The 15,855-nt window shown below is 46.8% G+C and overlaps 1 protein-coding gene across 4 annotated transcripts in view; it reads right to left on the minus strand.

Moving 5' to 3' along the window:
- Positions 1 to 15,855, minus strand: part of LOC146208477 (ralBP1-associated Eps domain-containing protein 1-like) — a 63,953-nt gene that overhangs the window by 40,848 nt on the left and 7,250 nt on the right. For all 4 annotated transcript variants that reach the window (XM_084594059.1, XM_084594051.1, XM_084594035.1 and 1 more), the window contains exons 4-10: positions 15,532 to 15,576; positions 14,387 to 14,487; positions 13,708 to 13,822; positions 13,224 to 13,409; positions 13,025 to 13,088; positions 12,578 to 12,726; positions 1,679 to 1,803 (exon numbers count right to left, since the gene is read on the minus strand). In XM_084594059.1, coding sequence (XP_084450185.1) covers positions 1,679 to 1,803; positions 12,578 to 12,726; positions 13,025 to 13,088; positions 13,224 to 13,409; positions 13,708 to 13,822; positions 14,387 to 14,487; positions 15,532 to 15,576 — 785 coding nt within the window. The remainder of the gene's footprint in view (positions 1 to 1,678; positions 1,804 to 12,577; positions 12,727 to 13,024; positions 13,089 to 13,223; positions 13,410 to 13,707; positions 13,823 to 14,386; positions 14,488 to 15,531; positions 15,577 to 15,855) is intronic.

The following is a 15,855-nucleotide window of genomic DNA, read 5'->3' on the forward strand; positions in this document are numbered from 1 at the left end:
GTGTCATCCACGACTTTGTTTGCGGTGTAATCAACAGGAAGCATCTTGATGCCTTTAAAACAGGCTTCTCTGCCTTGCCGATCACCAGCAAGCGGCACCGTTCCGTGCTCGTCGCATTTGTGCACATCATGACAGAGATTCTCCCTTTGCTTTTCTTTCTGACAGCACAAGTGTCGCCTTTGTAAGTGACGGTCTTGTTGGGGAGCAAACTTGAAGTACAGCGCCGTCTCGTCAGCATTAAATACATCGCTGAGCACATAATCAGCGAGGAGTTCCTTCAGTTCGCTGGAGACCCACTGTCCACACATTTCCTTGCAGACTTCGGCTGACTCCCCACAAACGTTTTTAAATGTCAGCCCGTGACGTGCCTTGAATCACGACAGCCAGCCTTCCGACGCGGCGAACTCGCTGATGCCCATTTGGCTGGCAAAGATTGCAGCCTTCGTAGCAATTATAGGCCCACTAACGGAATGTTCCGGCTGCGAACTTCCTTTATCCATGCCATTACGGCACTCTCCACTTCGGGATGGGCCGACGTCCATTGCCTTTTGCGAGAGGGCTCCATAACTTCTTTATGAAAAGCAGTACTGACCAGTTCGTTGTTCTTGAGATACGTTGATAGCGTGCTCTTCTTGATGTCATACTTTTTGGCTATATCCGTCTTGGATAGGACACCAAGTTCCACCTCATTCAAAATCTTCATTTTCGTCTTGAGGTCCTTTGCTGTATATATACCGCGGTTTACCATGGCTGTCACGATAGACGAGTCGTCGCTGGCAAAGCGGTGAGGCAACAAAAACGGTAAAACTTGATGGACCGCCGCGGCACGAACAAATGCACACCTCGGACAACTGCGTTGTGCACACAATGTGACCGAAGGAAAAAGAAGAGGCTTGTCAAAGGCGCACCCAGCGACCACGGTGCAGCTAAAACCTGCAACAACTTGCACAGGACCGTTGGTGTGCTGGAGCCTGGCGGCACCCGGGAGGGAAAACCTGCTACGGCATGCACCGGAATGCTCGCTGTGCCTGTCAAGTGCGCACCTCGTCTCTGCCGCGCGGGCAGATCTGAATAATTTTGTTGCTTTGAGTCTTTAGTAATCTTTCTGCGCACTGTACACTGTATGGGCAGACTGCTGTCTATGAGGAGGAGCTGTGTAAGCCACGGGCTCCTAGTTCGAATTAACCGTTGTGGATATTGGCATGTTCGAATTATCGGACGTTTTCTCCTATTGAAATACATAGGGCCATGCCGGGACCCGAGCGTCAGTTCGAATTAACTGTAAGTTCGAATTAACGAACTTTTACTCGTTCTCAGCTGCGAACAGGCCTGCATGGCTGCCTTTCCCACGCTTCTGCATAATTATTTTCTTTCGTTTTGATGATACGAATGTTTTCCCGACCCCGTGAGGTTCGTATCACCCAGGTTCTACTGCAAAATTAGTAGCCCAGGAACACAGCTGTAAGAACACCATGCCCTGGCATAAAACACTGATTGCCGATAACCTCACTCACCACACAATGGCTAGCTAGCACAAGCAACTTTCAAGAGACGAGCATTCACACAACATGCAGCTCGCTCATCGCCAATGGAAACTGGTAAAGAAAGATAAAAGGAGAAGAGAGAGAAAGAGAGAGAGAGAGGGAGAATCAGAGAGCAGGGTGAAAAGCGGGCTCACTTCTTTGTTCGGTGGGGAGAGAGGCTCTTTTGAAGGTGGTGGCGTGTGGCCCTTGGGACTGGCCACGCGGACAGGCTGGGTGACAGGGGGATGCGGTGGCATCTGGAAGGCAGCTGCGTCCACCACTGCGACCAGAACAAACGGAGGACACATGCAGCCTTGGTTTCCGGAGCTACGCACAAAGTGCACCGGCTTGACGGACTGTGCACAGCTCGGCCAACCAATAAACTGTGAAACTTTTGCCGACTTTGCATGCGAAGGAATGCCGCTCAAATGCTTCAATGTTTTCGAACTACCGTATTTGCACGACTGCTAGTTGATATGTGACTCAGAATCGAAATCAAAGCATAGCACTGCCAGTTAAAGGAAAGGCAAAATAGATATCAGGGGAGCTATGATGTGGTTGCAATTTTATTGTGTGCACACTGGACAATTGTGCCTAATTGTTCAAACGAGTTTTTATTTTATTTTATTTATTTATTCTTTTACTGCACACACCACGCTCACAGGAGTGTCGGTTGTTAATGGAAGGGACGCTGCTCCGGTAACAACTGTAGTGGCACCTTTGGGGAGTACAAGAGCCGATGGAAAAGCAGACTCCGCTCGTGCATTCCTCAGCTTTGTTGGGGGGTCTGACTAACTGTTGCCCACCAACAATCATTATTGCGTGCTGGTTCTAATAAGCCCTTAGCACTCATTAAGGGCAACATTGAATCACATTGAATCAGCATCATCATCAGCCATCATGCAAGGTGAAGGCTTCTCCCATATTCCAATTAACCTGGTCCTGTGCTAGCTGCATCCACTTGACCCCTGTGAACTTCTTAACTTCATTCATTCACCTGATTTTCTGCTGCCCCTGCTATGCTTTCCTTCCCTTGGAATCCAATTTGTTACCCTTAGCGACTATCGGTTAGCCTCTCTTCGCACTACGTGTCCTGCTCATGCCCATTTTGTTTCTTCTTTATTTCCACTAGAATGTCAGTAACTCAAGTCATTTCTCTGACCCATTCTGCACACTTCCTATCTCTTAACATTACCCCTCCGTTTTCCGTTCCATAGCTCTCTACGCTGTCCTCAACTTTAGTAGAACCCTTTTCGCTAGCCTTCAATGGGGCCATCATTGCTATTGATTCCCCGCTGCATCACCTCAGTTATGAATGGCCATTCTTCTTTGTGGACGACTAACTGCTCTAACGAACCTGTTGTATTACCACGTGGTCTAAAACTTGCCAACTTTGACGAAGACACATTTAAATCAGTGGCCGTGCTCAGCACAGACAATTCCCAGCCTACCGCATGCTCAGAAGAAGATGAGACAAAATTTCTTGCCATGATTAACAAATCCCTGCCAACAAGTGACCGTCACAGTTAAGTGGAAGTTCTGGCGAAACATACTGCGGCTTTCGATTTCTCTCGGGACTCGCCACCACGGATTCCCATTTCCCGTACTCGGCACCGAATCAATACAGGAACTGCTGATCCAATCCGCCAGAAGCCTTATCGTGTATCCCCAACAGAGTGCCAAACAATCGAAGAACAAGTTCGTGACATGCTGCATAAGGGCATCATTCAGGAATCGTCTAGTCCGTGGGCTGCCCCTGTGATTCTAGTCAAAAAGAAAGATGGCACATGGCGATTTTGTGTTGATTATCGACGTCTGAATACTGTTACCAAGAAGGATGTGTATCCCCTGCCACGTATTGATGACGCCATTGATTGCTTACATTCAGCCTATTTTTCCTCAGTTGACCTGCGATCAGGCTATTGGCAGATCCCCATGCACCCGGAAGATAAAGAAAAGACGACATTCATCACCCCAGATGGGCTGTATGAATTTAATGTGATGCCGTTTGGATTATGTAACGCTCCAGCCACGTTCGAAAGATTCATGGATACAGTTCTGCGCGGGCTGAAGTGGCACATTTGTATGTGTTATTTGGATGATGTAGTGATATTCGGGAAAACTTTTCATGAACACAACAGTCGATTAGAGGTTGTCTTGGAGTGTATTGAGAAAGCTGATCTGGTACTCAATTCCAAGAAATGTCGTTTTGGAGAACGCCAGACTGTGGTACTTGGACATCTCATAGACAAGGATGGAATCAGGCCTGATCCGAAAAAGATCAAAGCTGTCACTTGTTTTAAACCGCCGAAATCGTTAAAACAGCTCAGGAGTTTTTTGGGGCTTTGCTCCTATTTTCGGCGTTTTGTTCCGAAGTTTGCTGATCTAGCATATCCCCTTACTTGTCTTCTGCAAAAAGATGTGCCTTTCAAGTGGACTGCCGATTGTGACTCCGCCTTTCGTCAGTTAAAGTTTATTTTGACATCAGGACCAGTACTACGCCACTTCTGCCCATCAGCTCCAACAGAACTTCACACCGACGCCAGCGCAGTTGGAATTGGTGCTGTGCTCATACAGCGCCACAATGGCGATGAACATGTCGTTGCGTATGCAAGCCGTTCTTTGAGCAAGGCTGAGCGTAATTACACGGTAACTGAACAGGAATGCTTAGCTGTTGTATTCGGTGTGCAACGGTTTAGGTCATATCTTTATGGATGTGCATTTAAAATTGTGACGGACCATCATTCCTTATGTTGGCTTGTAAACCTTCGTGACCCCTGTGGACGCCTTGCACGGTGGGCTTTGCGCCTTCAAGAATTCAATTTTACTGTGTCTTTTAAGAGTCGTCGTAAGCACGGTGATGCTGACTGCTTGTCACGGTTGCCACTTGAAACTACTGATTGCGACAATGAGGTCTTGGATGAATATATAGCTGCTATCTCTACAAGTTTCCCTGATGTTGGTGAATTCAAGATTGCGCGGCGGCACGACAACGAGTTGGCGCCGCTTTTTGAGGCAGCAAAATCCCAGAACCCTACGACCCCATTCTGCATTCGTGACGGTGTACTATACAGGAAGAACTACTCGTCAGTAGGTGCGCGGCTTCTTCTGGTAGTTCCTACAAGTCTTAGGTGTCAGGTTCTTTGGGTAATGCACGACGATGCCACAGCTGGACACTTGGGTTTCGCAAGGACATTGCACAGGGCTAAGGAACATTTTTATTGGCCGAAGATGCGTCGAACTACTCAACGTTATGTGGCCAGCTGCCTCCAGTGCCAGCGTTTCAAGCACCCAACCTGCTCACCGCCGGGTCATCTTCAGCCTATAACGCCACCACGAACCCCATTCGAACAGGCGGGAATTGATCTTCTAGGACCGTTTCCCCGTTCCTCCAACAGAAACCGCTGGGTCATAGTGTGCGTAGACTACCTTACGCGGGACTGTGAAACTGCTGCTATACCGTCAGCCACTGCTTCTGATGTCTCGGCGTTCCTCCTACGGTCCATCATTCTTCGACATGGGCCTCCTCCTGTGTTAATAAGCGATCGTGGCCGACAGTTTACGGCAGAAGTTGTAGAAGAACTTCTTCGCCTCTGCTCATCCCATTTTCGCCATTCAACTCCTTACCACCCACAAACAAACGGTCTTACCGAACGCACCGATCGGACGCTTAGCAATATGCTTGCAATGTATGTCGACTCCCGCCACAAAAACTGGGATGAAGTCCTTCCGTTTATAACATACGCATTTAACACTGCTAAGCACGAAACGGCAGGCTACAGTCCGTTTTTTCTTCTCTATGCACGACCTCCACGAAGCACTTTGGACACGTTTCTGCCTTTCTCACTCCCTGCTGAAACTTCACTAGCGCATACTCTCTCTTTGGCTGAAGAAGCTCGCCGACTCGCTAGACTTCGCACTCTAGCCTCCCAGGAACGCTACAAGCAACGCTACGACAAGAGTCATCAAGATGTTAATTATGTCCCTGGTGACTTGGTGTGGCTTTGGATGCCGTTGCGTAAGCGCGGCTTGTGCCAGAAACTGTTGCACCACTATACTGGCCCTTTCGTTGTATTGGAACGCCTCAGCGCAGTAAACTTTGTAGTCTCTCGCATGACCACCCAAGGGCGTCGTTCTCTGAAGACTCAAGTAGTCCACGTGGCCCGCATGAAGCCCTTCTATCAACGTGACAAACCTTGACTCGCCCGGCGGGCATTGTCTGCGAAGGGGGAAGTGTCACGAACTTCCCGCGGTCCTTATTGAAGGAAGATGAGGTTTGGCGGGATAAGCAGAAGAGGAGGAAGCTGGTTCTGCCCAGCTCTTGTGTGCTATTCTCTAGCGCAGCCTAAGATCTGTCTAAATAAACGTCGTAACACTATTATTCTGTGGTTCGAAGTATGGACTTTTTTCAGAGCTGGAAGCCATGCTTGCGGCATTTGTCCCTGAAAAAAGTCGCCTCCAGTGACATTCAGCATGGTCACGCAACAAGCCCGGACCTTCACTTCGGAAGCATCTCGCCCAGAACGAGGACAGGCTTCGGAGCCAGCAGGGTCAGGGTACTGACGTTTATGAGGAGGACTGGTTTCCTTCGGCGTTGGTATACCGATGCGTGCCAGTACCTGTCTGCACCACATAAAGAGAAAGTCCTCGCTTTTGCTTTAATTTATGCACACTATCAAGGGTGTTGGAAGTAGAATGACCCCATAATGGCAAAAGTATCCGCAACTGTAAACAGCGTGCAGCTATGAGATTTGTTTGTAGGCTGAGCTACGTGGAAGACAATGTCACTGTGGGCTAGTGGCAAAGCCCCAAAAACAAAATTATGCTCAGCTGAATATTGTACTGGCCTGTCAATAATCAATGTCCGGAAGGATAGACCCGATAACTCGCGCGGTGGGGGTGTATTGCTCGCCACTAAACGGGATCTGCATTGTTCATTTGTTAACCTCCCTTCCCAACTGGAAATGATTTGGCTTCGATGCACTACTACACAGTGGCGTCCGTGTGCTGTGCGATGTCAGCGCACGTTAAAGATCCCCAGGTGGTCGAAATTACTCCGTAGCCCTCCACTACGGCCCCCCTTTCTCTCTATCCACTTTCACCCCCACCTTCATCCCTTCCCTTACGGCGCGGTTCAGGTGTCCACAGAGCAAGTGTGACAGATACTGCGCCTTTCCCTTCCTATGAACCAACAAACCAAACCTCATTGGTATTTGTTACCGCCCTCCTAATGCTGACAGTTCTTTCACCCCCTTATTTCATGATGCCTTAAATGTGTTAACTAAAACATATCCACTTAGCCCTACCCTTCTCTTCGGTGATTTTAATTTTCCCACAATAGATTGGTCTAATCCCGCCGCTACATTATCGAAAAGCAGCCCGGCTAGAGATTTCTTAAACACGTGTATGACTTTTGGTTTAACTCAACTCGTCACTGATCCCACACGCGTTACTGACCACTCGTCCAATGTTCTAGATCTCGTATTAACAACGCATCCTGATAATTTTACTCCTATCACCTTGTTGCGCGGTCTCAGCGATCATTTGACGATACATACTTCTTTTTATTGCAACATACTAAAGAAACAGAAAAATAATAAAACACTTATGCTTTATGATAAAGGAGACTATGCCAGTATGAACCGTGAATTATCAGATTACTTCGACACCTTCGCTGCTCACTTTCCACTACATTCTCTCGAGTCAAACTGGCTACTTTTCAAAACAGAGATGCATCGGCTTATAAGTCTTCACATTCCAACCATTACTATATCAGAAAGAATAACATCACCATGGTTTAATGTATCACTCAAACGACTCAATAATAAGAAAAAACGCCTGTTCTGGTCGGCCAAGCTGTCTAACACCCCTGCCACACGGCAAATTTAATGTCATTTCCATCGAATGACATTTGTTCAAAATGACATTTGTTTGCTGCCACACAAGGAAATGTAATGACATTCGATGAAAACGACATTAGGCACCGAATGAGTTTGAGGAACTCATTCGAATGCGACTAACGAGGGCATGTGTTATCTCAACACCAGAGACTCAGCGAGAATATATAGCCAAAATAAACTGCAAACGTGCCGCAGGCATTATAGTACTACGGTGCATTTACAATTTTGTAGCTAGTCAATAAATTATGTGAAACATGCCAAATAGCATCGCGAAAAAAAAAAAATTGAACCCTCGCTACCAGCCAATCAGCCACCGTACTCAGCGCGAGCGGCAATGGCCGCGGCTGCGCAGTCCATGGGCGCAGGCACAGTGGTTTTCTTTCGCCACCGTCAGAAAACGTCAAAATCTGCTGGCCTTAAATAATACGCGGTTGGATAAAGGAACCTCCAAAATAACCTTTACTGAGGATCGGTGATAAGTAACCAGAGCGATTTTCTACTCGCAGCCCCGTAGCAGCCGCAGCGCCGGTGTGAGGCAGCTCATCCGATCTCGTGCTGTACGTAGTACGTAGCTCCAATGCTAATGCGTCGCCGAAATTACACCTTCCGTTTACCGTCAGAAAATTTATGACACCATTGAAATTACAGTAAGCAGCTCCATGAATAGGCAACTGACTATTCCCAACGCCCCGTCCGCTGTGGCTTCGATGCGAAACCGTTTAGGCCTATACGACGACCAGGGCGTAGCGCACAGCTAGAGCGCCGTCGTCCACCGCTCTCGCGGGCAGCACAGTTTCGGTAAGGACATGGGATCCGGCGCAGCAAGTGATGCTATTTTGTTGTCTGCTTTCTTGATGAGGCTGGGGTCCGGCATTTTTCGACGGGCATTTATGCCCAGCAAACGATCTTGCGATGACGAGACTCGACGGGGCTGTGGTGCGCTACGCCGTCGGGCGATACTCGAAAATTCAATAAAAGCGTCGTCGGTCAATACACTAGCCACTGCCTATTTTACGTGTTGCACTTGGAGTGTGCAAAATGTACGTTGTTGAAACAATGCGTCCGCTTTTCACACCCAGGCACCGACGCGTGCACGTTCCCTACCCTTTCGTAAACAAACGCAACCGACGCAGTCGCTAACTTCGTAATGGGTAGTCGTAATCAACAGGTTAGTTACGAGTCATGCAAGGTATAAATATGACTTTAAAGACTGCTTTCGTTCACAGCGCTCATCATTCTCTCAAAGGCGCACCAACATTTGTGTATCTATCGTAACTGCCATCATTTGCAAATGACATTAGCTTTGGTCATGTAGCAGCGCGTCGAAAAAATGACATTAAACTGAATGAATGTCATTCGGTGGAAATGACATTAATTTTCCCGTGTGGCATGGGTATAACTCTTCTTCCACATGGCAGAAGTATCATGCTGTCGCAAAAGAATACGACAAGCTAACCGCTCAGAATAAACGGAAGTTTTTTTCCACTACTTTACCATCTATGCTGCAGACTAACCCAAAACGATTTTGAAAAACCATTAGCCCTAATCAATGTAATGAGATTTCACTCAACAGTAGCTCTGGATCTCCTATTCCCGACACTGAGGTTGCAGATGTTCTTAACACAGTATTCAGTTCGGTCTTTACTAATGAACCCCTAGACAATCTTCCAGATCCATCATATTTTACGCACCCGCTCATGCAAAACATCACATTTCATCCCGTCGGCATAGTCAAGCTAACTGAGTCACTGAAGAACTCGTCATCTACTGGAGTGGACGGTGTCAACGCCAAAGTGCTAAAAAATACTAAACATACGTGTAGCCTGTTCTTATCGCTCATATTCCAGGAATCCCTGAACACCGGTTCGATTCCACGCGACTGGCAGGTGGGCAAGGTCATCCCGGTCTTCAAGAAAGGAAGCCGATCATCACCGAGTAACTACCACCCGATTTCCATAACAAGCGTTTCTTGTAAAATAATGGAGCATGTTTTATACTCGCATATTGCTACCTTCCTATCGTCCACTCATTTTTTTCACTCAAGCCAGCATGGTTTTCGCAAGAATCATTCCTGTGACACCCAACTGGCACTCTTCCTGCACGACTTACATTTAAACCTTGATCGTAATATCCCGACTGATGCAGTGTTTTTAGACTTCGAAAAAGCTTTCGATAAGGTTCCCCATGGTCGTCTCTTACTAAAGTTATCGCGCCTTAATATTCATCCATGTGTTCTGAACTGGATTCGAGGGTTTTTATCTAACCGTCAGCAGTTCGTATATGCCAATTCACACTCTTCATCCTTAACACCTGTGCTCTCAGGGGTACCTCAAGGAACGGTACTCGGCCCCTCCTTTTCTTGATATATATTATTGACCTACCGTGTAACATTTCTTCTCATATCCGACTCTTTGCCGATGACTGTGTCGTTTACCGAAGCATTACTAACTCCACCGCCCATCTCGCATTACAAACTGACCTTATTCGCATACAGGACTGGTGTAAAACATGGCTCATGTCATTAAATATTTTTAAAACCGTGTTAATGTCCATTCACCGTCGTCGTAATTACGTAGCGCCTAATTATAATATTAATAACCTGCAGATTGGAACATCAGAATCATTCAAATATCTTGGTGTGCATATCTCGCGTGACCTAACTTGGACCTGTCATATTAATCACATAATAAATTCTGCTAATTGTGCTCTAGGTTATTTACGCCGTAACCTTTCACTCGCTCCTCCCCCTATTAAACAGCTTGCTTTTCAAACCTTTGCGCGTCCCAAGCTTGAGTATGCTAATGCTATTTTTGATCCGCACCACGTTAATCTTACTAACGCCCTCGAATTGGTTCAGAACCGCGCAACACGATTCATTCTATCAAATTATTCCTACCACTCAAGCATCTCAGCACTAAAAGCTCGAATCAACTTGCCCCCCCTAGCCTCGCGCCGTAAGATAGCACGTCTTAACCTTTTTCATAAATTTTTCCATTCTTTGCCTCTTGATAACCCCAACATAAAAAGAGCCCATCGCATCGCCCGGTTCAGCCACAGTAACGCAGTGTATCCCCTAAAGCCCATACTGTGACATTTCAGCAGTCATTTTTTCAGCGTACTGCACGAGACTGGAATGACCTGCCCACCGAAGTTGCCATTATCATCAACCCACTAGAATTCAAGCGGAACGTTGCCAACCTTTCATCTTAACATTTTTTACCATTGTTTGCCAGATACCGTCCACTCCCTTATGTAATGTCTCAACCGAGACCTTTGAGGAAATAAATAAATAAATAAATAAATAAATGCGTCAATCACTGCGCACATGTCAGAAGGCCACAGAAAACAATTTAATATGCAGATCAAACCCGCAGACATATATATGGACAATCTTTTGCTCAGCAGGTCAGACGCCAACACGATGCCATATCGGGAGCCCCGCTGCATTAGCTGATGTTAGCCACGGGGCAGCAGAAAAGACAAGCTTCTGGCCCCACTGACTTGCGCGAGAATTTAGCGGGCGGCCAACGAAGATTCAGAACGTCTAATTTTCCAAATTTACAGATACAATTAACGAGGTTTTACTTCAGTCGAATGATATCCCCTTGCGTGGCTTCCGAGGCCACAAGAATTACTAAAAAATAACATTCCCAAATTCCGTTAACGAAGTATGGGACTTCGCCGGATGACGACGTGCCATGGGACCAAGACCTTACTGTATTTGGACGATTCTAATGCACATCTTATTTTCCGAAGCAAAAGCTTTTAAAAATACATTTGAGTTACAATCGGGCCCAAAACTAAAATTTCAAAAACTGAAAGAAGGTCAATAAACCATGGCTAGGCATTATGGTCGCCATTTTTTAACCTATCATTCGTTCCACTAGGATATTCTACTGGTGTACCCATAAGCTGTGTGCATTCATCTGCAGTGTCAAGATGAAAAAGCACCGCTTTCATTACAAGGCATCACTTAAGTGCAAAGTAATCCTCTTGGCAGAAGCAGAAGAGAACCGGGTAGCATCCCGTGTATTGTGTGCCCCAGAGACTAGTGTTCGCGAGTGGCGAAAATGAAGGGACCGCATTTTTAAGTGCAAAGCTTCACGGAAGGGCTTCAATGGCACACAGCGTGGTCATTTTTCTGAACTGGAAGATTCACCTGCGAACTACAATTATATAACCGCTTGGGCACATCGGAAACGATCTAAATTTCTATTATGGAATGTGCTATGGACATGCCCTCTTTCTAGAGCGTAGCTCATATGCCCCCGTTCAGCGGTCGAGCCACGTTGCCACTGTCGGAGCGAAAGAGTCACAAGCCAAGAGAGAGTCGCACTGGAGAGATTTTCTCGTAAGAGAAATTCTCTCTGGCTCGTAAGAAAAATAGTTAAAACAGGAGTTGTCGGGCTATTTGGTGATTGCCTGCAGAAGCCGTGAAAAAAAAAAAAGCTAAAAAACATGACGTACAAGAGAAGGACACACAGAACAGGACCGATTTATTTGGGGGCCAAATCTTTAAATAGAGAAAAGACGGTGCAAGTGTACAGGGTGCATACGTGTGCACGCACCTCATACTGTAAAAGACAGAATCCAAAAATGCTAATACTTTTCCTTTCCTTACGTTTCGGCATGCGAGAGCACAACTAGTCCAGCCTCTTCAGTGCTGAGGACACCATCCGTACTGCGTACCTATTGGCCACTTCCTTCAGGCCGCACACGATTTTGTGCATGCATGTACCCTCCGCACCTGCGCCACTTTTTTTTCTCTATTCAGGGGTTCAGCCCCTGGATAAATCAGTTTATAGTTAGCGCTAGTCCTGTTCTACGTGTCCTTCTCCTGTGTGTCATACGTTTCAGCACATTTTACCATGGCTTCTGCAGGCAATAAAGAGCTTTTTCCCTTCTTCTGAGGAATTCTCTGTTCCCTGAGAAAAAAAAAAAAGGCAACCATGCAAAAAGAGAATTTGTCACAGCCTACTTCGCTCGTTACTGTCCTTCCTATGCACACTTGACTTGCTGCTTGTAATGCAAAGAAAGTAACATTGACGAAGCAAGTTGTAATCCTTTGCCACTCTGTGCGTTTCTTTCTCTCATCCCCATTACCTCTATTTTGTTAGATGCACGTCTCAAGCTTGCTGGAATAACCCCTCTCACCATCGGGGCCCTTGGCCAGCCGGGGCACCAGGCACGGGGGCAGTGTGTCCGGAAGCTCGATGCTGTTACGACGCAGCACCACCAGATGCATAGCCGTGCAGAACTCCTCAATGCTGAGAGCCCCATCCTTGTCCACATCCGACAGTTGCCTACAAGGAGCAACGTCACAAGATAAGTTGCATATATATATATATATATATATATATATATATATATATATAATTGCTTTCAAATACTTCCTGGCATGTACTATATATAAAAACAAATCAACAGCTTTCGCAAAGCTACTGCTGCCCCCGTCTGGGCCATTATGCTATTACTTGAAACTGCTAGGAAAAACTAACACTATCAGTATACTGAAAACGTTTCCTTCTTGAATGATGTACCACTCTTTAAACAAGTATGAAGAGAGAAAGATTCGCAACGATAGCACCGGAGCTGACATACCATATCTTGGACAACTCATGAACAGGGAGCTTTGACTTCTCAAAGAACTCCTTGGCAACAGCACCTGAACGAGAGAAAAGGAGTGCAGGAATGACGTCAACACAACTGGTCCAGCGTGCGCCACAGGTTTCGTCCATAACCACGACAGTCTAGAGTGAAAGACTCGAGCGCATTTAATTACAGAGAGAGGGTGCAGTACCGGTGATCTTGCCGCGCAGGTCGGGCTGCATGCTCTGGAACTGGTTGGTGTAGTAGTCGCGCTGGTCCTGGGCAATGCTCCAGATGTCGTGCTCCTCGTCGCTCGAGTGCCGGTCGCTGCTGTCTTCCTCGTTGCCCAACAGCTGACGGTGCTCCTCAAAGTGGCTCCAGTTCAGCTGCCCATCACCTGGGTGACACCACGACCCTCGGTCACAGACCGACCGTGACCTGTCTGGATGGCTTCGCTGGGTGATCTAAACTAATATGGAGACCTCCCCTGTGGCACCTCTGACTGCCCACAGGTTGCACGGGATGTTGAACCCCAATTTTAAAATTGACCTATTTGACCGCACCCGACCAGATGGAACAATCGCCATCTCAATATTCCGAACGATTGGCACCTCCTTCAACCTTTAAAAATGTTTGCGTCGTTTTCACGCGACAGAAGTGCGGTTTGCAACAGAAGAAACAAAGCTGGGACTTACCTGTCTGGTTGAATTTGGTCCAGGTCTTGTCGGTGCCCGTGTGGATGTCGGGGGAGGAGTCCCGTGACTCCCTTGGGGGTACCTGGGGGTAGCTTGCTGTGGCCTGGCCATACGGCTGCATTGAGTGCGGCCATTCACGGCATCATCCCACCAACAAGAAAAGACGCTAGACACTAGCTAAAATTAGTACAGTAAGAGCTCGTTATTTCGAACTTCAAGGGACCAGCAAAAATGTTGATTTATCCGAAACTTCATATTATTGTTCAAATTAGTGAGCGCACAATGAATGCTTGTTGGGACTGAGCTAGCAAATCGAATTATCCAGATATCCAAGTCAGCCTGGGTTGAATTAATGGGCTTTTACTGTACAGCATGCTTTCTTGGTGAATTTACGTTTTGTTTGAATGCCAGCACCAATAGTACTACAAAATTGGCCAGAACTCTGAACCAGTGCCTTACATCTTATCACTCCAAATTTCGCCCAGCTATTCCCCCAACACTTTTTGCCAAAAGCTTCAATTCCAGTTCCCACAGGCTGTTATATCAGGAGATATCATACAAAGCCTCATATGCCTGATAATTTGTTGCACTAAAAAAACCAGAGGTATATTTAACTGCAACTGGTGCTCAAACAGTGTTACTAAGTGAACAAACAACCAAGCAAGCACCGGACAAGAACCTGATGTTGTGGAGACAGCTCGATGTCTTTCAGGCTGGGCTGCCTCCCAGCCTTGCTGTGGCTTTTTGATGGTGGCGGGGGCAGCTGAGTTGGGTGGCCCGCTGGACGCGTAAAAGGAAACATGCTAACATTAGTACCAACACATCCTAGGCCTGTTCCTTAATGCAGTCTTAAGCTGCATGACTGTCGCAAACACATCATGGCTATGGCCCCGAGCCTTAGAAAAACCAAGCATCTAGATATAGCGAGCAGGCAGCTGCCTAATGCTCCCATTCAGAGACGTGCTATGTAAACTATCAACATTTGAGCTGGATAATTTGGTTGTCCACAGATAAGTTCTGGAAACACAGCTAGTCATAGCGTATGGGAAAAAACACAAGAAAGAAAATACAACTGTCACATGACTACAGTGCTGCTCTGGCCGGCATGGTCTCAAGGACACCTGGGCTCACATTTAAAAAAAAAGTTGACTCAAGAGTGATCAGCGCCAGCCAGAATCCTTTCTCACGTAACATCCCCTATGTCTCGTCTTCCCTGCAGGTCACAAAGAGAGATACTAGTAATAGCACGTATATAAGTTACAGGAAATAACAGTCTTACTCCACGCTGGAGAGCATCTTTAAATCACGCTGGCCACTGGCTGCTCTGCATGCCCGAAAGCTAACTTCTAAGACATAAAGACATTTTGCATACTTGTGCCTTTTTTGCACCCTCCTCCTTGCATGTGAGCAGAAGAGCTATGCACCCCTTTTACCGTCCGCAAGTGATACCTCCACAGATGCACCCCCTGTGCACGTGAGGGTGGTTCCATATGGTTATAATGGGAATGCCCGAAGCTGCAAACTCACAACCGAGGCATTCTTGCACTTTTACCCTGAAGGACACCTTGCCTGTGCAAGAACCTTTACCACGGAGGAAAAATCGGAAAGCAATAAAGATGACTAAATAGTATACAGCATTGTACCCTTTGCTTTTCCGACACTATTAAGCATGAGCAATGAGTAGTTCTGAAAAAGAAAATTTGCTGTGTTTTGTATTTTGCTTGCTTCTTTTAATGTCATAATGTGTGTTCAAAAAGCCGTTCCCTAACTATCCCCCAGTGACAGAAGTCAAGAAAGCATAACTACTAGCATAGATTAACTCACCATGATCGTTGGGCCTGTGGAACCTTGGAAGCGGAACTTCTACACCTGAAAGGTACCAAGACAACTTCTGTACAAGTTAGAGTTTCGAGAAATGCTTGCTGTCAACAATGCGGCCAGAGAATCCTCGCTCTGGCCGCCTATTGAGACGTCACTTTGCAATTGCAGACTGAAAATGCACAATTCAAATTTCCTGCGCCCCGTGCAACTGCTACCGAGGAGGAAAGCAGAGAGAATCCTCGCTCTGGCTGTCTATTGAGACGTTACTTTGAGGAACCGGAGGCATTCAGAGCCACACGAGGGGGCTTTCAGCGTGCGTTGTTACTT

The sequence above is a fragment of the Amblyomma maculatum genome, chromosome 1 (assembly GCF_055883805.1).
Source record: "Amblyomma maculatum isolate TAMU_Amacu chromosome 1, ASM5588380v1, whole genome shotgun sequence".
In the NCBI taxonomy this organism is placed as follows: domain Eukaryota; kingdom Metazoa; phylum Arthropoda; class Arachnida; order Ixodida; family Ixodidae; genus Amblyomma; species Amblyomma maculatum.